Source organism: Artemia franciscana, chromosome 21 (genome assembly GCF_032884065.1).
Source record: "Artemia franciscana chromosome 21, ASM3288406v1, whole genome shotgun sequence".
NCBI classification, from domain to species: Eukaryota; Metazoa; Arthropoda; class Branchiopoda; order Anostraca; family Artemiidae; genus Artemia; species Artemia franciscana.
The window spans coordinates 10,877,168-10,902,798 of NC_088883.1; the positions used below are offsets into that span (position 1 = coordinate 10,877,168).

The following is a 25,631-nucleotide window of genomic DNA, read 5'->3' on the forward strand; positions in this document are numbered from 1 at the left end:
ATGGAGCTAACTTCAATGTGCCACCAACTGCAACCCAACATAATTGGATTATGTGAGACATTCCTTACGGGACAAACGGATAGCCTCCTAGATACCCCAGGCTATACATCAAAGTTTCTACATAGGGAAGAAGCTCGCAGAGGAGGATTGGCTATTTATGCGAGGAATGAATATGCTGTGCATATTAACAACCAACTGAGCCGGCATATGGAAGACATTTTTGAATCACTTTTCCTTGAGCTATATGTGCCTTCTAAGAAAAAGATATTGATTTGAGAAATATATCGCTCACCATCAGGTTCTGTTTCTGTTTTTATGAATATTCTAATTCAGATTTTTCACCTGATACGAAACCAGAACCAAGATGTGATCATCATGGGTGATTTTAACATTAATCTAGCCTTTCCTCTAACAAACAGCTCAATGGATTTTCTCACTATTACGTCAGGATCTAATCTTACCTATCAACTACGATTCCAACCAGAGTAACAGAAAATATACATTCACTGATTGACGGCATTTTTTCTACATTATCTCTGGAGATGGTATCAGTCATCACTAGCGACACATCTGATCACTTTCCTATACACACTATCTTCAACACAGCGAGGATGTCAACTCCGCTCGTAAGAACTAACCAGGATCTACAAGTAATTAATCTTAGGGAGGAAAATCTTAAATTGTTAAAAGAAGAGTTAAAAATAAAGTTTCTTGGGACAGTGTCCTAGCAAAAGAAGATGTGAACGAAGGTTTTTAAAATTTTCTACAATGCGGTTGTAGCTGCATATAAACATGCTGTTTTAAAGAGAAACCAAGAAACCGTGGAAAAAGAAATGCGCCAATATTTCCATGGGTTACCGGAAGCTTACTCATGTGCATAAGTAAGAAAAACAAGTTATGGGCAAATTGCAGAAACCACCCAAACCGAGAAAACCTAGAGAGATATGAGACGTATAAGAAATTCCTTCGTTCAGTTCTATCGGAAAGTGGGAAAGATGGACGAAAAGTCTGGAAGGTCATTAATTCGATTTTGCGACCAAATGATAAGAGAGCAGAATTGCCTTCCAGACTTTTTGTCAACGGAGAGGCGGCTACGGAACCCATTCAGGTTGCAATAGAACTCCGTACATGTTTCGTAGAGATAGGAGGAATTAAAGCTAATTCTGCGAGAAGTCCCCAGAAACCATACAAGATACCTTGGCTCAGCACGCACCAAATCAATGGCAATAATTCCTGTGACATCAACTGAAGTAGAGGTAATTGTAAAGACCTTGAAAGGCAAATCAGCATCTGGATTTGATCGGATACGTACGAAAGCCATGAACGCAGTCCTCCTTTCTATCCTAGAGCCATTAACGTATTTGTTAAACTTGTCTCTAAGAAGTGGTGTTTTTCCTTCGATACTGAAAAAAACGAGATTAATCCCTCTGCATAAAGGCGGCCCTCAGGACGATCTATCGAACTTCCGACCCATATCAATATTATCTGTTTTTCCAAAAGTTTTGAAAAACCCTAACAAAGACTACTTTACCAGTTTCTTGAAAAAAAGGACTTTTTAGTAGTCGTCAGTTCGGCTTCAGATCTGGTCATTCAACAAAAGACACTCTGGCATCTCTAAGCTTATTCGTCAACAGGACACGTGACTCAGGTCTTCTGCCAGCTGCTATATTGATTGACATCAAGAAACCATTTGACAGTATGGATCATACAATCTTACTGGGAGAGCTGGAACATATTGGAGTGAGACGGATGGCCCTGCAATGGTTTGAATCTTACCTTCAAAATAGGTGCATCTACATTTGGGAAGACCCGAGGAACGTCACTACTGTGAAATTCGATGTGCCTCAGGGATCGATCTTCGGTCCTCTTTTCTTTTTAGTACATGTAAATGACCTAACTCGTGTCCTTAACCCAAACCATAACGTCCCAAAATGCTGTAACCTATGCTTTGATCAAACATCTGAGGACATTACGAACGAGTAAGATGAACTTATAGCATTTATCAACGACCCTATAATGACCTGCTGCGGACTCGACATGCATTCACTCCAGCGGAAAACATACTAGAAGATACCTACCTGTGGATGAATGCTAACAAACTTGTCATCAATGTCGAAAAATCTTAATCCTATTATTTTCTAGGTTAGGAACCCTTCAACCGGAAATAACAGGAACTGTGACGTCTCGTGGAAAGGTTCAACGATCAGCGAATGGATGTGCAAAGTATTTAGGAGTAATAGTGGATGAAAACCTTTCCTTCCTTCCCCACATCCATGCTGTAGAACTAAAGCTTTCAAGGAATCTGGGTATCATGAAGAAACTTAAGCACACATTCCCACGTAAAACCCTTACTCTTCTCTACAATGCGCTCATCAAACCCCATTTGCACTATTGCCCAATAGTATGAATGCCGTGAAGATCATCAAACACACCGAAGATTATCTCTCGCTGAAATCGCTGTTCGAGCTTTCCTGTTTGGTTTTTGCCTTCACATTCTTCTCCGGCTTGCTTCCACCACCCCTTAGGAATTTTTCCGTTTGGTAGTCGAACAGCACCTTCCAATTACAAGACTATATGCACAGATCTACATTCGACATACACTAAAATTGAGGTCGCATTTGAGGCAACATTGAGGCTTACAATACCCTTCCGCTTGAACTGAGAGGTAGGTGCTCCCTTGGTTCTTTCGAAAAGAGATTAAAAAAATGTCTTGTTTTGAAATAGGTTAAATTGAATAAAGAATTTAAATAGATAAGAGAATTTAGTCGTTATTGAGTAATTTTTTTAAGTAGAGATTGGAGTGGTTTGCTCCTGGATGAAGTGGTAGGGACTTGTGAGGATGATTTTGATGGTAGGGGCCATGTTTCCAGGAGTGGAGGGATGACCATAGTGCGTTTTAAATTTTGATGCGCTAAGGGACTCAGCATGCATTTTTGCATAGAGATGAGAGAATATGTATGTTATGAGTGTCATATTTTTATTTTATTAAACCCGAGTGAACTGAACTGAAGAGGAAAGGTGAGTACTCAGGGGAGAACATTTGAGACCCCTTTTCTCTGACATCTCAGGATTTGCAAGCCTTTTCCTCTAATTTCTCATTTGTTTGTGTAATTTACCTATTTTGGTTATTCTTGCTTTTCGAATTTCTGCTCCTGCCCCAATATGATACCCTGAGCGTATTATTCGACAGAAGATTTTTTCATTGAGAGTGGGGGGGATATATGGTGCAAAAAAAATTCAAAAAGTGTTTTTAGGCCTCAAGTTTTTTCCTTTTTTTGGGTTCTTATCGCTATTACCACTTTCATCTATTACTTCTTCTATTACATTTTTAAGAAGTATTTTACTTCTTTAAAATGCGAGAAATCGAACAGTCACTTCTTTATTAAAACTAGAAAATATTTGGAATTCTGCATGGACACTTTTCGGACAGTTCTTGGCCCGTTCTGGGATAATTTTTCATATTTTTTTTGTACAATTTCTATTTGCGAATTTCCTGACAATTGTTGTCTCCTTCCCATCAAGGAAAGCCGAAATAGTGTATGAACTGTCAATGTTTCTCAACACACCAGTTTTCCTTCTAATTTCACGTTCATTTTCTCCCCCAAACATGTAAAATATAAGGGAAGATGGAAAAAGTAGGAAGTTAAGAAAGACTAGGATGTAAGAGGAGCTCATCACCAATGTTCAGGCCCCAGGTAGATTAAGTCTGACTAGTTTATAGCTGTTATTGATCCTCAAGAAAGTCCCAGACAGTATGGGGTCAGTTGAAAAAAGATAACATTAAATTCAACAATTTTGGTGAAAGGAATATCAAGTATTTTTCGCTTGCTTGCTTTCAGCGCCGTCACATATGGGGGTAGGAGGGACACCCTCCCCAATACTTTTGTACCCCATACTCCATTTTGTTACATGAAATTAAAACGTGTGACAAACGGAGATAAACGTCAGTAATTGTCAGGAAGTCGCAACTCTTTAAAATCCCTACTCTTTGTGCTCACGCTTGGCTTCTACCCTAACGAAAATAAAATACTCAGTTGATACGTTTACTCTTAATGCAGACAAATAAACAGTAAAAGTGCATACGTAAAGACCACTTCCAGGAAAAACGGCAGCATTTTGTATTTTTGTTGAAGCTAAGGGTTTTCATGTACGTTGAGTTCGAAGGCATAATTTGTATCAATATCACAAAACTTTCAGGATGTTTTTCATCTTTATCTAAAGTTACATAAATAGTCTTGTGCTAAGAACTTGTGATAAATATCTTCAAAACTAACTTCAAAACCAATTCAGTTTTTGCTAATGGAATCGGCATAAAAAAGCTGATTATTATGATATTGTATTATTTTTAAGTTTTTGCTTTCTTAGACTTTGGATATTAGTGACAAGAATCACTCTTTGCTTACTTTTTATTAAACAAGATGGGTTATACAACTCCTCAAACTTTACTTGTTATGGCACTTGCCCGTCGGCGAAGTGCCATATAACTATCGTAATTTCTGTCCATCCGTCGGTCTGTAGGTCGGTCCCGGTTTTTCTAGTTCGGGCATTTCCAGATAAGCTAGGATGATGAAAGTTGACAGGCGTATCAGGGACCGGACCAGATTAAATAAGAAATAGTATTTTTTGATTTGACCGTCTGGGGGGGAGGAGGGACGGTTAATTCGACGGGAGGGACGGAAAATAGTGAAAATTGAGGTATGTTTATTTTACGAATTGGTTATTGGATCTTAATGAAACTTGATATATAGAAAGATCTCATGGCTCAGATGTTCCATTTTCAATTCGGATTGAATCCGGGGACATTGGGGGGTAAAAGGGGAAACGAGAATCTTGAAAAACGCTTAGAGTGGAGAGATCGGGATGAAACTTGATGGGAAGAATAAGCACAAGTTCTAGATACGTGATTGACATAATCGGACCAAATCTGGTCTCTTTAGTACCGAGTCTAATTCTAGGTTCCGACCTCGTTACAAGTGTCATATGACCTCCTGGCTCTTGTGTTCTTTTGCGATAATAGTTTTTCACCTAAACCTAGTAAAGGAGATTAGACTTCAGAACAATATTTTATGTCTAGTTAATTAGAGCCTATAGTAAAATAAACCTAAAAGCTTTTCAAAATACTACTACTAACAACTTATTGCAGCACCAAACCGCCTGAGGGCAACAGAGATGCGTGAGCTCCTCGTGCTTTCTAATGTTTTCATAATTTCACTCTTTACCCCTACCCAAGGGGTTTTGAACTCCTTTAAATCCTTTTTATGACCTCTTCCTATCTCATTTGAGGATGGCGTTCTTTTTGTTTGGTCCAAGATGGATGGCCAAAAGGGACTTAGGATTGTCTTTTCAGTTAATGATCATAGGCATAAATTTTATGAGATTTAGCATCTTGAACCATCCCCAAAAGTTTATGGGAGAGGACTGGGTGTCTTGTAATTACCCTTGATGGGGTTTTACTTTGCACCCCTGCAGAGTTCCCAAGTGTCACTTTTACTAATACATAACCTTATATTACCCATTTTTAGAAGAACGTATTGCTCTAATATATTTCGGTATTACTGTAATGATCATTCAAAGAGCATTTGTTTGAAATTAGTTAAACACGGGGAAAAACCTTACTAATAAGGATAAGACTTACGGAGAATTTATTTAAAAGTTGACATTTTCAACATAATAAATACATCGTTTTTCCATTAAGACATTTGCCAAAGAGGACAATATTAAATGAGGGCCTATATTTTGGTAGAGCGCATCATTTTATAGTAAGACCCTTTAAAAAAAAATACCTTGCGACTTTATATGTTCTGGTTATGATTACCAAAAATAATAGTACGGTTGAATATTTATGGACAGAGGACTTGCACTTTTTAGGGGGACTATTCCCCCTAAGAAGGGGCAACTGCTGCAATTATAGAGCCGTGAGGTAACTGCCAATCTCTAGAGGCCTGCTTATTCATTTGTACTTGTGGCAAAACATAAGCTCCCTCGGCTCTTTTCTGTTACTTAAGTGCCAGAAAATTGCCATAGATTACCATCCCTGACTATAGGAGATGCATTACGCAACGGAATAAATCCCATATCGGCAAAAACCATCCCGAAACTCCATATCGGATTTGATTGCCGCTAGCCAGTTTTTGCATTGGCTGCTAGGGCGGCTCTTCATGTGGTGTGTAAACAGTGACGTCAATCCATGGATTTGTAGGAGAGGGGAAGGGGCAAGAATGTATTTTTCAAATTTTAGAGCGGGTAATTTGTTGCTTTTTACTTTTTTCAATGAATATGGCAAAAAAGTCATTTTCCCATAACAATACCAAAAAAATGTATTTTGAAAGTCTAGGGCGGAGTCTCGATGTGTGTTGGGGAAGTTCCTCCCCTTTCCAATTTACGCCACTGCGTAAAGTTATATGATGCCCAAGCTATTCTATAGTAAGATTTGTTAATAAAAGTATAATTACTTACGACTACAGTCCCAACAGAATATCCCGAGCGCAATTTGGTGAATTGGGCTTTCAAAAGTAATGTTTGGAGTCGACCGAATAGATAAAGGGCATCATTTTAGCCTAAAAGGAAAGAGGATATTATAACGGTATCTGAAAACCTCACTGGATATCTACCATACCAGGAGTTCTGCCGACGGGACAAGGCCCGATTTAATATGATCTAGTATTTATCTAGTAATTTAGTTATTATTTGCGAAAAAAGAAACAATAAAAAAGTAGCATTCTACGTTATTTATTTTTTTCATTTTTGAATAGTACAGATTCAAGGTCAAATTCAGCAATCTAAAAATATTTAGGATTGACCTACATTACCGTCATCACTTTTATCCCGATTTGAGAAAATATTGCGTCCGCTTATGCTGCGAATATTTAATGCTTGTTTCCGTAACGGAAGTGAATATTCTAATTGAAATTAGCGCTTGCGTCTCCTTACTATAGACTTTAAGGGATCTTACTAGTCAGTTCCGTTCTCAGAACTGGTGAAGTTTGAGGCTCCTTATATTTGGAGCTTGTTCTATTTCTTCATTGAAAAGAAATAGGTGAATCGTTATCTTTCAAGCTCGCTTTTAGTAAATGTCTAACCTTTTCTATGCTGTTTTGTCCGGGGGTAAAGAAACCGCTACTAATACATCTGAAGTAAAGGTACGTATTTGTGCTACTTAAACAATGTAAACAAAGCTGCTTTTGAGTAATTTTTGGTTGCTAGGAGCTGTGGTTCGTTATAAACTAGGTTAATTATGATTATGAAACTGTAATGATTATGAAATTATAACTATAATTATAGCTTAAAATCACCAGACTAGAAAAAATATGGTCGTACATCCTGGTTTTAATTCAAAAAAAAAAATATGAAAGGAGGGATGTAGTGGTTTCTCAGGCTTCATCAATTGACTGTCCATGGTGCACCGAAATCAGACCCCGGATAGAGCAGACGATATCTTTTAGATTTTTATGAGCGGGTGTTTGCTTTTTCTTGTAAACCGACGAGTTGATTTGTTCCATCGTCTTTCCCCAGGAATAGACCTCCCCCCTGGTTCTTCGTCAAATCCTCTACAACAATTTAGAAATAGTAATATCTATCTGATGATAACCTTAAGATATTGAAATAATGTGCTTTGATTTTGGTAGACGGGCTTATCATCTATTTGTCCTTTTAAAAAAGTTAGGAAATGCAACAGACAAATAAAAACAAATAAATAAAATGAATAAACAAGACAAAGCAATAAACAAGATAAAACTTTTTTTTCTCTTGTGGCGTTGTTTTGTTCGTCGTTTTCTTCAGATGATTTAACTTTTTTCTTTTTTTTCCGTTGATAAAGGCTCCCAGACATGGAGTTGAAAAATACGGAATTTTTAAAATTAATTAATGTATTTGTTTTTTATTCTTTATCGCTGCTTTGTTTAAATTAAACCCTTTTTTCTCGCTTAAATTTTTGTAAATGGAAAAGCAGTGTGGTTTAAGAAACTATTTTCTCTTTTTGGCTTTTTTTAATAAAGAGGTGGCCTGCCCTTCCCCCCTGAATGCCATTTCTGGTTCAGTTACCAGTGTGTTTATCTTCGTAAAATATTTATTTTGGGCCCTTCTCCGGTCTGAGAAAAGATTGTGAATACTTCTCTGGTCAAACATGTTTTGAATGTACACAAGACTCAGCATTCTTTAAAATGGTTGATCCTTTTAGAGCTAATTCGTTATATTGATACAGATAAGAACATGGGCAGACAGAATCCTCCTGCAAGAAACTCGCTAGTATTCTGTAAGGTGTCTTTACCGATATCTGGATAAAAAGGGTATAATTTTTAGCTCAGGTAATGAATACAATCCTTAGAAGTGCCACAGGGGTTGTCTTTTACCCTTGGTCCCCCCATAGCTCAGCCAGTGGGTCATGGCGTTTTTGCGAAGGAATGAATTTAATCATGTGATTTCTGGTCCTTGCTCGAGGGCCTATAGCTTTTAAAGCCTCGCAAAATGTTTCATGTAAAGTCAGGTAACTAAAATTTTAAAAAATGTTTAAAGTATGAAAACAATGTGAAAAACAAAATCGTTCAATCAACATTCTTTACAATCTTTTTTTTTTCCGTTGGACGAGTGTTATTGTTTAGTAGGTGGTCCTTACGTTAATCACAATGACTGAGTTTAAATCTAGATTTGGTTTGTTTTAGGAGTATACATATTTTAATGTAATAAGCAAAATAGAAGAAGTCAAATATATAGAGTATAGACTATTTTTTGAATAGTTCGCAACTTATGTTCTCAATAACCGTTCGCCTTATTTTCTGTCATTTCAGGATATTTTTTTAAAAACGCATGAATGGATGCGTAATCAAAGAACAAAGCTTAAGTAACATAAAATAAGCCTTTAAATTGCCGAATATCTTCAACTGGAATTCAAAATGCTGTGGGATTTGTACAAATTAAGGTCAATGTATTGTTTTTACAAACCCAAATTTTAATCAGACAGTTCGTGGTAAAGTGCAGTAAGTAAGAAGCAACTCCGGTTATTAGTAACCGAGGCTCTAAAAAAAGAATTTAACAAATAATTAATACCTCAAGAGAATTGAATTGTTATGCTGATTCGAAATATGTAAAACTCATTAGGTTCAATCTTACCCATCAAAAGCTGTGAGCCTGAAAAAATTTCCATGATTTTCGAAAAAGGGGAAACACCCCCCAAAAAGGTAGTTGATATAAAAATCATAATGCTCGATTAAGCATATCAGAGAACCCAGTTGCAGAGGTTCTAGGCTCCTATCTGCAAAAGTTTGGAACTTTGAAGTGGCCATAAAGATTGTACCATAAGAAAGTGGCGTTTTCTGCCATTTCGTGGCACCATACTATGATTTTGCTCCAAAGAGGACCAAGTTGATATCGATTGAAAATTCTGAGACATCTAATAGTTTTAAAAATATCAAAAAGCTATATATTGAGCCTGCCAGTTGCAGGTGAAGTAATGTCGATCAATTGCACATTCAGTTCTGAAAAGTGGCGTAGTCCAGATAAAATAATAGTTAATGTGGACATTTTTCTTAAAACTTTTTTTTTAACTTAGTCGATTCACTTTATTTCTTATAAATTATATATTATGATGTATAATTCTGTGTCAGGTATCATGAAGGAGGGTTGGTGGGCTATTCTGTATGCGGGGGGGGGTTCAATTGCCTAAAAGAGTGGATTTCAATGCTGAAATTGTCTAACTCTCCAGAGCCTTTAGATAAATGTTGTAAGGGGTATGGGAAAGGGGTCAGGAATTAATTTCTCATTTTCCTTCATCTAAACTAAGCCTGAATAAGGATGCTGCTGGGCGGCATTTTGATTCTTATTGCAGAAAATAATTGTTTGGCATTTGTTTCAAAGTTTCGTTAAACTGATTTGCTTCATATTTCGTAAAATTATATACAGTAATTGTAAGTGCGAATAATTGAGAAAACCCAATGAGTCATTTTTTATGCCTCAAGGATTGCGTTTTAATATTCAAATAACTCTCATTGTGTCTTCAGATAAATATAGATTGAGTAGCCAAAAGTAACATATAATTTCCATTTATATGAAACATAATATCCCTCCCCCTCCATCTGAACTTCTGTAGTAAAGAGCTATTCAACAGAACGACTATTCACTGAATATTTTGACTAAATATTAAATTTTTGTCCAATATTTCATTTAAAATCCGACATTTAGTTCATAAGCTGAAAACTAACAAAGCAAGTTGCAACTAATCTATTTAAAATTATTGGTATATACAATTTAACAGTAAGAAATTAGAGGTTTATAGGGTTGATAGACCACATCATATATTGATTAGGCCTGGTCGTAATATGGAAAAGTATCAGAAATTAAATATACGCACGTCTGTCTTTATTAGTTCTTATCTAGGGTAATAGACCATCATGAAGAAGCGAAAATAATCATTTTTTATGCAACCCTGGAAAAAGCTATGCCAGTTTTGCCTCTCACAAAGACTACCTGTCTTGGCTTTACTCTAATTAGGCTTTCAAGTCTTTACAGAGGAGTTAGCTGCTTCTAAACTGTTACTCATTTTGACGCTGGTCTCTCTCTCTCCCCCTTTCTCTCTTTCTCTCTCTCTCTCTCTCTCTCTCTCTATCTCTCTCTCTCTCTCTCTTTACCAGCATATGAAGTTGTTTGAGCACTGTTGGTTAGACAATTAAGAGAAGAAAAAATTTAAAATGACAAAAATTACTATATATTAGTGAGAAGCCACTCCTCCCTTCCTTCCAATTTCTCTTTGCACAATATAGGGTGTCCACAAAGTCTGTATAGATACGAATTTTATTTTTCGTCAAACAGAACAATTTTTTTAACTAAAACGTTTAGGTAATTATATTTTCTATACGATTTTCATTATTTGCAATGCATAATCTGTGGCGCCTTGCTAAATTCAGGTGAATTTTATTGAATAGGTGTAGATTGCCGTCTGTTTCAGCACACTGATAATGCGTTCTTTCAAATCGTATAGATTTGCAATCTTCATTGAGTAAACTTTCACTTTTAGTTTACCCCAAGAAAAAGAATCAAGGGGAGGAAGGTCTGGTGAACGAGGGGACCATTGTAGAATACATAATTCCTAGCACTGAGAGCACAAAGACTTGAAACAAGTTTAAGATTTGTCAATGTATTTGTCAAATGTATTTTTTTTTAATCTTGTGCATTTGAAGCAAATGATAACTAATGTTGCAATATGCATAGTCGGCGCTGAGGCTGATATCCTCCTTGGATACAAATTTATATATTTTTGCTTGTTTTTAGCTCTTTACTTTTGTACATTTTCTATTGTCATATGAGGTAAAAAAAAATACAAATTTATTTCTTTGTTAGAACAATTAGGCAATAGAGCTAAGAAACCGCTTTACCGTCTCTCTCCCTGACATAAAACGCACCTGACCGATGTGAAGCCATATGTGAAACTATGTGCTTCTCTCCAGCGGGAAACTAGAGTGGCCGCCGGCTTTGCCAATGATGGTTTTCTTTTCACTTGAAGTGCAGCTCAAGATTTATGCCATTACGAATGGCAGCCTGTTTTGCAGGCGGTAGCTTTAAAAGAAGTCCATTTGTTATTCGAGCTTAACAGCTCGTGTTAAACTTGTCATTCGAGCTTAATTGCTGTAATAAATAAAATTCAGCTTTCAAGATTTATGCCATCGCTTCTCAACCTGGAGGTCACGACCCTCCAGGAGGATCGGAATCCCTTACACTAGGGGTTGGAGTGCTTATGTAAGGAAAAACCTTTATTCATTAGTTGATATATTTCAGTCAAAAGTACATATCAATGCAAATGAAAAAGTTTGAAATTTAAGAAAGTGTAATTAAATAAATAAGTAGGACCAAGGTGTTTTTATTATAAGGGAAGTGGGAGGGTGCCTGATTTAATTTTTGGCTTCTGCTGGGGATAGGGATTCACGACCCTAAAAAGGCCTAATAAAGATGTTCTGTGAAAAATAGTTTATTATATGTACTGCTCTTGGAAACAAGATGTGCTGCCAAACGGTAATAAATCATTGAAAAATGGTTTCCTTTTATTGAGCTCAACTCAATACCTACTCAAAAACTTTGCAAAAAAGGTGTTTGAAACTGAATAATTTACTCCTTTTCACACAAATTCGATGCCTAGTAGAAACAGGCTATGCCTGAGCCTCATGATGGGTGCACCTGTTGAAAACCAAGTCACGATTTGCATAAAATATAATTTTTTTTCTCCCTACATTACAACGTTACACAGGCGCAGTGGCGTAGCTAGGCGACAAGGGGAGTGGCTGTCTCCTGGTGCAGTCTCTGAAAGGGTTGTGAAACTGAGGCTCTTTTCCCTTATATTGGGGTAGTAATTGTATAGGGGGACAAAAGTCGGCATTTTCCTCGGGTGGCTGAAAACCCTAGCTGTGCCTCTGCACTACAGAAGTGAGAAATTGAAATGGCAGGATCTTTGTTAGAAATACCAATATAAACACTACTTTGGTCCAAGTAGTTTGGTGTGTTTTTCCTATTCGTCATGATTACGTCACGATTAGATTTTACACGATTCATATCTAATTACAGCTAATTACAACTGTTGACTTGCGTTCAAAAGCACTTATTGAGACCTATTGCAATTGATTATTTACTTATTGTGCTTCAGAGCTCAATAAGCTGCAATTCCTCCTTTTACTGCTAGAAAATTCTTGGAATATTTATCTATTATATATTTTTCTTCAGAAATTCATTTTGGTGTTCAAACCGGGTTCAATAAAGCACGATAATTGCGTGTATTCAATAAGCTATTAAATAAAAAAACAAGTTTTTTTAAATGAAAGTAAGGAGCGACATTAAAACTTAAAACGAACAGAAATTACTCCTTATATGAAAGGGGCTTTTTCTTCTCAACGCCCCGCTCCTTACGCTAAAGTTTGACTCTTTCTCTTAACTCTACATTTTAAAACAGTAAAAACCTTTAGCGTAAAGAGCGGGGCGTTGAGAAGGAAAAGCCCCTTTCATATACGGAGTAATTTCTGTTCATTTTAAGTTTTAATGTCGCTCCTTACTTTCATTAAAAAAAACTTGTTTTTTTATTTAATTTCTGAACGTTTTTGAATCAATGCATGTTTTGATTTTGGCTCTCCGCAGAGGAATAATTAAAACAAAATACGTATATTTATTTTTTTTTGCTAAATGGCTTTCTCATAATTTTGATCGAATGATTTTGAAGAAAAAGAGCGGGGGAGGACGCCTAGTTGCCCTCCGTTTTTCGGTTAATTAAAAAGGCAACTAGAACATTTAGTTTTTTACGAATCTTTTTATAAGTAAAAGATATACGTAACTCATAAATTAGCTTACGTAAAGAACTTTTATATTCTCATATTTTTATTACATATATGAGGGGGTTCGCCCCCTCGTCAGTACCTCGCTCTTTACACTAAAGCTTAAATTTTGTCCCAATTCATTAAGAATGACCCCTGAATCGCAAAAGCCGCAGAATAAATAGTTGAAATTACTAAAAAATACTTTAGCGTAAAGAGCGAGGCATTAGGAGGAGGTGAGCCCCTCATATGGGTAATAATTTCTGTTCGTTTTAAGTTTTAATGCTGCTGCTTAGTTCCAGCTGAAAAAAACTTTTTCATATTTATTTTTCATTGTTTTTTTTTTCTAAGTAATGCTAGTAAATCTTGCGCTCCCGTCATGGAAATTTTCTTCCCCCATGACAAATTCCTCGATGAAAAAGTTCCCTCAGCATATCCCCCTCTTCTCAACCCCTGCCTCCAACCAAAAAATCCTCCTGAAAACGCCTGTACACTTCCCAATAACCATTACTATATGTAAGCACTGGTCAAATTTTTGAACTTGTAACCCCTCCCACGGGGACTGTGGGGGAGTAAGTCGTCCCCAAAGACATAGTTATAAGGTTTTTATAATACGTTGAATAAAATGGCTATCTCATAATTTTGATCCGTTGACTTTCGGAAAATAATTAGCGTGGGAGGGGGCCTAGGTGCCCTCCAATTTTTTGGTCACTTAAAAAGGGCACTAGAACTTTTCATTTCCGTTAGAATGAGCCCTCTCGCAACATTCTAGGACAAGTGGGTCGATACGATCACCCCTGGGAAAAAAAAAAAAAAAAAAACAAATAAACACGCATCCGTGATCTGCCTTCTGGCAAAAAATATAAAATTCCACATTTTTGCAGATAGGAGCTCGAAACTTCTACATTAGGGTTCTCTGATACGCTGAATCTGATGGTGTGATTTTCGTTAAGATTCTATGACTTTTAGGGGGGTTTTCCCCTATTTTCTAAAATAACGCAAATTTTCTCAGGCTCGTAACTTTTGATGACAAAGACTAAATTTGATGAAACTTATATATTTAAAATCAACATGAAAATCCGATTCTTTTGAAGTACCTTTTAGTATCAAAATTCCATTTTTTGGAGTTTCGTTTACTATTGAGCCGGGTCGCTCCTTTCTACAGTTCGTTACCACGAACTGTTTGATTGTAAATAATTGCAACCCGCTGCAATAAGCTCTGCTGAACGCATTTATGTCTTGAATCTTCAATCGGATTGATCAGTACAAGGAATAGGCTGGAAAACAAAACCGACCTTGACTTACCAAATTACGCACAGGATAAGTTACTGATACTGTAGCGTAATTTTAGTTTTCGTTGATCCAGTTCTAGGGCATTTAACTCCTATGTTTGGAGATTATAAACTCAGGCCAACCGGTATTTTTGACGCTCCGTCTTCACCATCTTGCATTTATCAAGTAGACTTCTATGCCTAGACACAGATATCTGTCCATAACAATGTCTCCACTTCTACCTATTTTTCGGGAGATCTACTAAATTCCCAATTCATCTCCCGACAAAAAAAGCAAAATATCGAAACTACCGAAAATATAACCCTGAATCCCCAGAAATGTTACTTTACTCGTTCTTTGTTTTTTATATGTCTATTGTATGTGGTCTTCTAGCAATTTTTCTTTGCTCTCTAAACTTTTAGAATGTGTTATTTTATTCGTACTGTACTCTAACAACAACCAAAAAAACATAATACAAAATAAGTAACAGTCCTACAGAAAATTCTACCGCACTCCAAGAGCCATCTAACGATTTTCAACAGAAAATATCCGAGGTTTTAGAAATGGTTCGAAAAGAAAAAATGAAAGCACCGGATGTGTGCCTCAGCATGTAAATAGCTAAACATGCATATGAACACCTTCACATCATAACTAACAATACAAATTTTTAGATCTTTTTTTTACATTTCAAGCAAGGTTGGTAATGGTTTGAAGCCGAAAACGGCTGTCTTAGTCAATTACTCACTTTCGTACCATTTTTCTGAATCTATATTACACCATTCCCAAGATCTTCCAAAAATAAGAGCAAAGCAAATTTGGTAAGAACAAAAACGATTATAAGAATATTTGCTATTCTTGAATGTTTGAAATATAAGGACTATAATCAAAACCTAACATTGTTGAAATAATGTAAAATAAAACCATGAAAAGAAGAGCTTAGCCAAAAATAACGGCTTCAGACCATTTTGAGGGTAGCCACTTCTGACGTTAAATGTAAGGTCGTTGACTGTTCCTTATCATATGAAGCAATGTTGTTTCAGGAGAACTTTGCCTATCACATATGTTAAATACTAATACGAATATTGATTATCTAAGTTTGAAAAGCTAGCCATCTCATAATTAGTCTGGGTAGCAAGGAGCCCATAGGGAAGAACAATGAGGTCTTCGGTCACTCCCTATTTGAAGACTAATAAAGTAGAGTAGTTAAAATACATTTTTCCGTTTTCTATATTTTGCAATAAGGTAGAGTTCCAAAGGGCTTGTTCTGGGGTGAAATTTTTTTTGACATTTCTTAGAAAATACTTCAGAACACATTGACATGTTGACTCGTAACGCATTGTATGAATACACCTGTAAAAAATGACACTTTTCTGACAATTACCATTTATTCAAAGATTAGCTCCACCTCCATGGACAAATTTTTGTAGGTTCACCCCCATACCCCCTGCTTGATAAACACCATTGGTGGGATGTTAATCCTGTCGGCATGAGCTCTAAATGTTTTATTTGATATCAAAGCATGCCCTGGAAATCCCATGTTCTCTGCTATAAAATCCTTTATATAAAAGCAAACACTGAAGCTCAGGCATCAAATGCGTGTTCATAATTTAGGCTATTGCATTACCTGTTTTATTAACCCGGATTAACCTTAGACCTTCCACAGTGACGCTTGTATCAACATTAGATTGATTAGATTGTGCAACTCACCGCAGTACTGAGATAATACACTGGTATTACTAAGTAATTACTGAGATTACCAAGATAAAGCTTCTCATGTTTATTTTCTTTGTTCACTAACTATTTAAGAGTAAACACAAATTTTTCAACACAATTTTTATTAAGAGTAAACACAAATTTTTTTCTTAGAAATAAGAAGAATAAAGCCGAGATTAAGCTGCTACTACGAATAGTGTTTCGAAGCAAGTTTGCAAATCTTATAATCTGGTAGAGCAGAAATATACCCATTTCTCATTCCATTCGGGCTATTAACTGATAAATTTTTAGTTTACTTCGCTGGGTAGAAGATGATATTTATGCCCTTCCCAAATACATGAATTTCTACCATGGCAAATTTCATTTTTAAGTCCTTGAAGGGACCCTGAAGTGACAGTTCGTTCTGACTTTTTTTTTGACTTGGAGAAATAAGCTAGAACATACCATTTCAGTTCTACTATTCAATTTTAAATCTATTGCTACGCTGATATTTCAAAGTCATTATTGGTTCGATACCAATATTTCCTTGCGTGTGACATATATAAACATAGACAAAGTTAGCATTGTCTGCGGTTAGAACACAAGCGCCAATAAGAATCAAAAGGAGACACAAGGAGAAAAGGAAGACTGTTTTCCTAAATTAGTGATTAATATAGACCCGCACTTGAATGAGGCCTTAACCCTACTCATCCATACAATCACATAGGTCAAACAGCATAGCCATACACAATCAACCATAAAGAATAATCCGTGGACAGGCAGTCATGTCGTCAATAAGTATAAGTCGTCATTTACCAAACAATAAAGACAAATAATTTAGAGTTTTGGTTAGGTTAGGTGTTTAATATAGTGCAGTCTTGGCGGCCCCCCCCCCCTGCATAATTCTTTGTCGTAGTTTCCATAATTCTGCTACTAAGCTATTATATTTTCATCATATTTTGGTGTGTTTCATTATGATTAAGCTAACTTCACTTCTTGAGTGTGGTGTCTGTAAGACACAAGTGCTGGTGACGTACTTAATATAGTGCGGTCTGGGTGGCACCTTTTTCATAATTATTTGTTGTAGTTTTCATAATTTTGTTGGTAAAGTGTTACATTTTCATCATATTTTGTTTTATTCCATTAGCATTAACCAAACTTCACTTCTCGACAGAACTTGAGTGCGGTGGCTATAATACACGAATACTCTTAAGGGTTCTCCATGGTAGGTTCAGTTTCATATAAAACTCCTTACCACACAACACACTACCGGTTATAAAATCCAGGCTGCTAGATTCTACAGGGCAGCGTTATATTATAGGATAGTGTTTTACAAACTGGCAGGCGTGTCTCCCCAGGGAGGCACGGTCTAGTCTAAGGGGAGGCACAAAAATAAGCCAAGATTGACAGAAACTCAAACGAAATTAAGACAACGCAGTAGTAAAATTATTTTAAATCTTTTGGGATTGAAGGCATTTACAGGCCCAGGATGAACAAAAGCTAGGTTTACAATTTCCAAGTAAAATTTATAGATTCTGAAGGATATTTTATTCAGGGACGATCAATTAGATGATCTGCTGATACGATCTTTGCGATCAATTAGTTTCTCAGATACACACTTCAAAATTCGTCTTAAAAGTAGAAGAAGTTAATTATGTAGCTAAAACCGCATACTTAATTAGATATCTGTGATAGCCCGTGACATTTTTAACATAGTTGACATTTGTTTAATCAGAAATGTATATTGTGGGATGATTGCATTTGGCTTTGTACAGGCGGTGTAAAATAAAGGTAAGGACACAAAACCGGGCCAGGGTTGCCACTATTTCAAGTAAAAACTTATGGCATGCCTTGACAAGCGCATAGTCAAAGGGAGCCAAAATCTTTCGCTTGCATCGCCCGGGTGCTACCTTTAAGTGAATGGATCCTCCTTGCGTAGAAATACTCATATTATCGAAGCAACAATTTTTTTTTACTCCCAAATTATGCAAGATTTTGTGTCCTGTGAGATACTAGGCACGTAGAATTTTACGATGCATCTGGCGTTGTCATCATTGCGAACTCGGATTTGACCGACTTTTTATAACCGAAACACATTCATTATTTTGGCATTGCATCTGTGTGAACCAAAAGTAGCCCATTATCGCTACTGATCAACTAAGGCGCTTCTCAATACCAAAGACCTTTTTTCACTTTTGAGAGCTAAACGGACTTTGTTTGTTTGCCTTATTAAGTTGCTCATTTCTTTTTTCGTTAATCTCTCCCGATTTCGCTAAACGATGAACTGAGCTTAGGAGCTCAATTTAAATTCGTCCTTTGTCTTTTAGCTTTTTCTCTAGATCGGAATAGGAAATCTGCTTGGCCTTCCCTCGAAGCATAAAACGCAATTTTTGTACTTTGTTTATCGTAGAGATTTCTTGTTAAAGTAAGAAAAACGAACGCTATATAGTCGATAAGCAGTAAGTAACAGAAAAATCTAAGTGATGAAAATGATCGCAGCTTGTGTTCCAGCTTCAAGCTACATCAAGAATCGTTTATTTATGAACTTCAAATGACAATAAAAAACACTAGTTGATACAGATTAGTCTAAGCACTGAAAGACTTAAGACTAAAAAAAAGAAAAAAAAAAAAAAAAAAAAAAAAAAAAAAAAAAAAAACTTTAAAATTCACCACAGCGAGATTTTGATGGGATCAAGTATGAATTTGATTTGATATTACTAGAATATTACTAGACAAGGCTTTGATACCTATGCAGAAGATTTCCAATTTACCTTAGGGGGGGAAGCAGCAGGGACATACTTTTTGTTATTATTTTCAGGCTTAGCAGAAAGAAATTACATGCCAAACTTACGTGCGTGTTTTCAATGCACTGGCGACGCCATCTGTGGTTACATGTGAACCCGTTTAGGCCCCCAAAGAATAGCTTTTGGTTCTTCTGAGTCACGGCAATATTATCCGATATGAAAAAAGTAGACCTCTCGACTCCTTGGAAAAGTGTGTAATTTCATGTAAACTCCATATATTTTTTAAGTAAATCCACGGCATTTCCAATATCCATGGCAGGGGTAGAAACATCCATGTAAACATGGACAAACACGCTGGTGGCAACCCAGAATGGCCTTCTAACACTAGTTAAAATGAATGCACACGATGTTCTGGAAACGCACTGCCTGCTCCACCAAAATTATGAACTATATAAAACAAAAAACAGTTCATTATAAGTCATATTATTCACAAAGATGTGTGGCGATATGGGAGCTATTTACACCATACTTTTCCACTACTGCGAAGTATACTGGCTATCGCGTTCCTAAGTGGTTCAGATGATACGTGAAGGGGTTATCTCTTCTTCAACACCTCGCTGGTGACGCTAAAGTTTTGTATTACTTTGGAAAGTTGAGGTGTGATAAAGAGTCAAACTTTAACGTAAAGAACCAGGTGGTGAGGAGGGGACAGCCCCTTCCATATATAGTATAATTTCTGTTCGTTTAGTTTTAATGTGGCTCCTTACTTTCAATTAAAAAAAACTTATTTTTATTTAATTTCTGAAAAGTTTTCAACTAATGCACGTTCGAATTTGGCTCACCGTACATGAAAAATGAAAATGAAATTTTCATATTAATTTTAGCAAAGTTTGCCCTCGTCTAAAATTTCGTAAAATAACCTACAAGAAGCCTCCAGAAACTACGGCCCGGGGAAATTCCCCCCAGATAATTCCATTCTAGCTGAAAATTACCCCTGAAAAATTTCTTTTGGACAAAAGTAGAAAGGTGCTCCCTCACAAAATTCACCCTGGGAAATTTTTCCCGTGAAAATCCTCCCCCATATAATATGGAAAGATATACTAGATAATTTCAACCTGGTGAATATTTCCCCCGGACAATTCCTTTTAATATCTCCATATGTAAAACTGAGTCTGCAAAAATAAAGTAAGACAACTAAAAAGAATTTCGCGATAAGAATTTTGGCAAATACCCCCAGTGTAAAATTTCCCTTGGAATGTTTACTCCCCTGGAACTTTCCTCCCCACCGGAAATTATCCCTGTGGAAAATACCCCGTACAAAAAATTCAACAGCTCCCACCTCCTCCTCACGAAAATGTATATATATTTCCCAATAACAAGTACTTTACGCAAACAGCAGACAAGTTTCTTAACTTACAAACCTTTCCCCAAAGGCTGTGGGGAGTTATGCCATCCTCAAAGACACAGTTACTGGACTTTTCAGCTATGCTGAACCAAATGGTTATCTCAAAATTTTGATCGAATGACTTATAGGAAAGTAGTTTGGTGGGAGAGGGGCCAGTTGCCCTCCAATCTTTTGGTCATTTAAAAAGGGTACCAGAACTTTTAATCTCCATTCAAACGGGCCCTTTCTGAATATTCTCCGGCTGTTTATTCGATGTGGTCGCCACTAGGAAAAACATACAAGAAAACAAACAAATAAACACCCATCGGTGATCTTTCTTCTGGTAAAAGAACAAAACTCCTCATTTTTGCAGATATGAGCTTGAAACTTCTACAAGAGGGTTCTCGGATACGCTGAATCTGATGGTGTGGTTTTCATTGGGGATCCTTAACTCTTAGGGGTACGTTTCCCCCTTTCTTGAAAATCAGGCAATTTTTCTCAGGCTCGTAGCTTTTGATGGATAGCATTGAACTTAAAGAATCTTATATATTTGGAATCAACATAATAAGTCCATTCTTTTGATATATCTATTGATTTCAAAATTTTGTTTTTATAATTTCGGTTACTATTGATTTGCATTCCTTCTTACTTACAGTTCGTTACCACGGACTGTTTGATAGCAATTTTAATCAAAGAAAATCAAAAGTAGGACGCAAATATTTTTAGGGATGGTAATTTAATTACTAAACTGACCTGTTTGGTGGAAATTTTAGAAAAATTATTGGAATTGAATAAAACGGTATATTGGCTAAAAATGCATTTGGTTTACTTACTCAAGAAGCTAATAATAAATAATTCATAAGAAAAACGGAGCTATGGAAGACAAATTGAAAAAATTGAGTTTAACATGTTTAACACATTTAAATTTATGCGGTCAAGGTAATACATACGCAAAAATTCGTTTGTTGAACACATGGATGGTTCGCTAATTCATTTTTCGAATTATTTTGATGATCTTGATTTTACAAAATTCGCATGGATATAGAATCCATTTATCAACGAAGGAACTAAAGAATTTGAATTAACAAGTAATAAGAAAAAAAATTTAATCAAATTATCTTGTGACATTTCATTTAAAAAAAATTCCCGAATGCATCTATAATTTAATTTTAGCTCGATATTAAGAGTGAACATTATATTTTTTCAAATAAAATTTAAAAGTATTGCTGACGTTCCCAGAATCTTATTTATACGGAACAGGATTGTCTGCGTTAGATGAAATGAAATCGAAATATCGTATTCGTTTGGCTGTAGAAAAGGAGCCTCGTATTACAATCTCATCATTGACACCGAAATTTGTCAAAACTTTACGTTATCAGACAACTACATCCATCTGATTAAAAAGACAATAATATAAATTTGTTTTTCATTTTCTTTCTTTGTAAGAGTTTGTTTTAATAAATTTCGTAGTATTAAAATTTTCGTGTCTTTACTATTTTGTAAAATGGAAAATAGGCGCCGTATGATTAAATATTTTAAGGGAGCCGTTGGAAACCACTTTGTGGTCTTTATAGTTGTCCTTTTTTTCAGGAAAATAGTTCGGGAAATTCGCATTTACTTTTAACTAATTAGTCAGAAAAGAAAGCCGAAGACAACAAATATTAGCTGAGTAGTCATAAGTGTAATTTCACTGAATTTCACAATAAAAAAAAAACCGTGTTTATAAAGTAGTATATATTATTTCGCAGGTAATAATAGTTTTTATAATAAGTAATTATGTTTTTTTCTGGAAATAGTTCAGTAGAATTCGCATTTACTTTTGATTAGTTTGCTAACAAAGAAAAGCGCACACAACAAATATTAGCTTAGTAACCAAACGCGTAATTAAAGTGAATTTCACAATGAATAAGACCATGTTAATCCCTGTTAATAAAGTAGATAATCTCTGTTTATAAAGTAACCAGAGAATTAGTCTGACTTGAAAGCTCATATTGTGTCCTTTACTTTTGCAAAACTGTTTTCTACACTTTGGGAAAAAGGTTATACAGAAGAAAATTTTGGATTTCTAGGACGTTCTAGGTTGTAGTTAAGGATTAGAATTAATTCTGATAATGTTATATAAAATCCAAATCACAACATAAGGAATATTCCAAGAAGTGACTATTAGGTTTGATTTCCATTTTTTTTTTTCATCGGGTTAAATTTTAGTTTTGGTTCTTCTGCCTGTGACGTCCAAGGGCAGCATAAACCTTCGTAAAGGTTAAAGTAGTTTTCCTATTCATGAAATTAATAATTGTTGATTTTGCTCAATGAGAAGTAAGGTACAAACAGAGATGTTGCCGCGGATATTGCTGGAATCCATTTCAGGAAGAGGTTCAACCTTGACCTGCTTGAGTTTCGGCCCTGTGGGCCTGATGACGGCGTACAAATCCTCGGGGTCACGCTACTTCAGAGGGACTGATATGTCTTTCTGGGGAGTGGGGTGAGAAGTTATTCGTCAATTGGGATTTATGTCATCCCCAGGTGCTTGTTAATGGTGTCCATGGTTGCTGGCAGGTGGGGTCAGGGGGCCATGCCCCCCTGGAAATATAAGGAAACCAAAGGAAAGAGAGCAGAATGGGGAAAAACCATGAAAAAATTTTTGTTGCCCCATTGTTGGCTGCCTGCTAATAGAATTTGACCATTAATAAGGAAAATAAAAGTTCTAATTTGTGATTGAGTGACCCCTTTCGAGTTTTCCACAAACATTTTTCCATATGATTTGGTTGGAGCAACAAAAAAATTCGAATTCTTCATAGTAATGAATGGTAAGTAAATAACGATACTTGTCAATAACGAAAGTATAAGAGCCTATTGATAACAATCAATCAAAGAGTCAGCTTTTTATTGTGATCTTAAATATGCATTTTTTTTTTTTTTATAATTAGTGCAGTTATTAACACACATGAAAGTTCGTCTAATTATAGAAAACACAAGGAAAAAAATTTGATAAGGGGTAATTTCGGTAAAAAATATGCCAAGATCTTTTGCTTGCATTGCAAGAGTACCCATGAGCTGATAAATGAAGTCACTATAATCAGAAATGTTTCCCCTGAACGGAATTGTGGGAATTTCTGTATTTTCCCCCTGAACGGACACGTTTTTGTGTTTTATTATGATTTTTTTTTCAGGAGTGATTGTATTTATATAGTTGTCACTTTGAAAAAGATTTAATTTTTTACAGTTATGAAGTATAAAGGTGTCAAATATATTGGTTTTTGGTATTCCAGATTGAATTAAAAGCATCGACTTAAAAATTTTTATCTGATTTTCTTAATTTTAGTTTTAATGTTTTACTTTGAACAAACTACTTTGATAATGCGTTACTTTTTATTAACACTGAGCCTAAAGGCATTAAATATTTTCGTGTTTGATAACCAAGTTCAAAACTGTCGATATTGTTACAAAATATCTGTCCAACGCTTCGGCATTGCTCAACAGAATTGAATGCTGGGAGTTAATATATTAGTTTTTGAAAGTAAGCTATTCTTCTGTGTGTTTTTTGTAATTATTTACTTTTTCATTTGTATATATTTTCACTTTAATTGACATACTTTTTCTATTGCCTTTAGAAAAATGTTAGTTTCTAAGCTTAATGAAATAAAGAAAAAAATAAGTTGTTTCAACTATATGGAGCAACATTAAAACTTAAAACGAACAGAAATTATTACGTATATGAGGGGGGATGCCCTCCATGGAAAAATCCCCCTCCCCATAGAAGTATCCTCTGAACAATTCAATTCTGGCAAAATTTACCCCGGACAATTACCCTTAACATCTCCACGCGTAAAATTGAATCGGTTAAGAGAAAGCAAGACATATCAAGAAATTTCGTACAGGAATTCTGACAAATTCACCCAGTGTAAAATTTTCCCCTGAAGAGTTCTCTCCCTGGAAAATGCCCTCTCCATGGAAAATTCTTCTAGCAGAAAATTCGTCCTCCCCTCCCACCCGGAAAATATATGCATACTTCCCATAAAACAATCTATATATATATATATATATATATATATATATATATATATATATATATATATATATATATATATATATATATATATATATATATATATATATATATATATATATATATATATATATATCCATAAAAGATAAAACAGTTGGCAAATTTTATAACTTAAAAACCTGTCTTCAGGGGCATTAGGAGGTCATTTTATGTCCAGAGACATAGTTATTGGGCCTTTCAACTATGCTAAAAAAAAGCTATCTCAAAATTTTGATCGGACGCTTTTGGGAAAAAAGTGGCGTGGGAGGGGGTCTAGTTGCCCTGCAATTTTTTCGAATAAATGTATTTTCTGCAGAATTGACCTCTCTATATATAACAGGTTTACAAGCCACCACGATAGAAAGGACTTAGGATTCTTCGCAGATATCCAGATTTATGGGCTGAGCGAAAATGGCGAATTTAAGCATCATTGATTTATCGTAAGTTGAACATTTATTTCCCATTAGAGCTGCTTTTATTAATATACAAAGGTCTGCACTTTATCGGGTTTGAAAGAGCTTCCAAAAATTGCACAATGTTCTTGAAAACATAAATAAATATATGATGCTTATTCATAAGTTATAGCAAACTTCAATGTAACACTAGAAAGCATACTTTTAGGCTCTAGATTGTTTATTTACGCTTCTAAAAAGGCGACTTTTTATTCTGATGTTCAATAAACAATCATAATATTCCATCGCCGTCATAGTCTTTTTTTAAGTTGATTTTTGGTCATTAACGAACATAAGACTTATAACAATTAAAATAATTAAAAATTAAAATTATTCCGTATATGAGGCGGCTCGCCACTTCCTAGACACTCCCCATTTACGCTGAAGTCTTAAAGTTTTCCAAAAAACGTTGTCATTCAAATTCAACGGTCCTTCTGTTTCAGAAGTCTTTATTAAAGAACTGCAGTAAAAAATCAAACTTAAGCGTAAAGAGCGAGGGTTGATCAAGAGGCAGCCTCTCTCGTACACGGAATAATTCCTGTTCGTTTTAATCTTGCTCCTTATTTTCAGTTGAAAAAACTTTCTTTTTTATTTACTTTTTGACCTTTTTTCAGATCCTGCCAGGAAATATCCCCCCCCCGCTTTTTAAAATTTACCCTGAAAAATCCCTCCGATGACTTTCCTCTCTACAGGAAATTCTCCCCGTGGAAAATCACCCCCACAAAATATCCCCCAAAATTTCATTTATTTCCCATAGCAAAT

The 25,631-nt window shown here is 35.6% G+C and overlaps 1 protein-coding gene across 11 annotated transcripts in view; it reads left to right on the top strand.

Moving 5' to 3' along the window:
* The first annotated feature begins 6,957 nt into the window (after positions 1 to 6,957).
* LOC136040542 (solute carrier family 41 member 3-like) overlaps positions 6,958 to 25,631 on the top strand; it is a 117,843-nt gene continuing 99,169 nt past the window's right edge. For 2 of the 11 annotated variants that reach the window (XM_065724738.1, XM_065724731.1), the window contains exons 1-2: positions 22,329 to 22,411; positions 24,758 to 24,857. In XM_065724738.1, coding sequence (XP_065580810.1) covers positions 24,829 to 24,857 — 29 coding nt within the window. In that variant the 5' untranslated portion in view covers positions 22,329 to 22,411; positions 24,758 to 24,828. Of the gene's footprint in view, positions 7,140 to 8,248; positions 8,304 to 22,328; positions 22,540 to 24,757; positions 24,858 to 25,631 lie in introns of those variants that run through there. The other 9 variants (XM_065724742.1, XM_065724737.1, XM_065724736.1 and 6 more) reach the window with 9 other exon arrangements.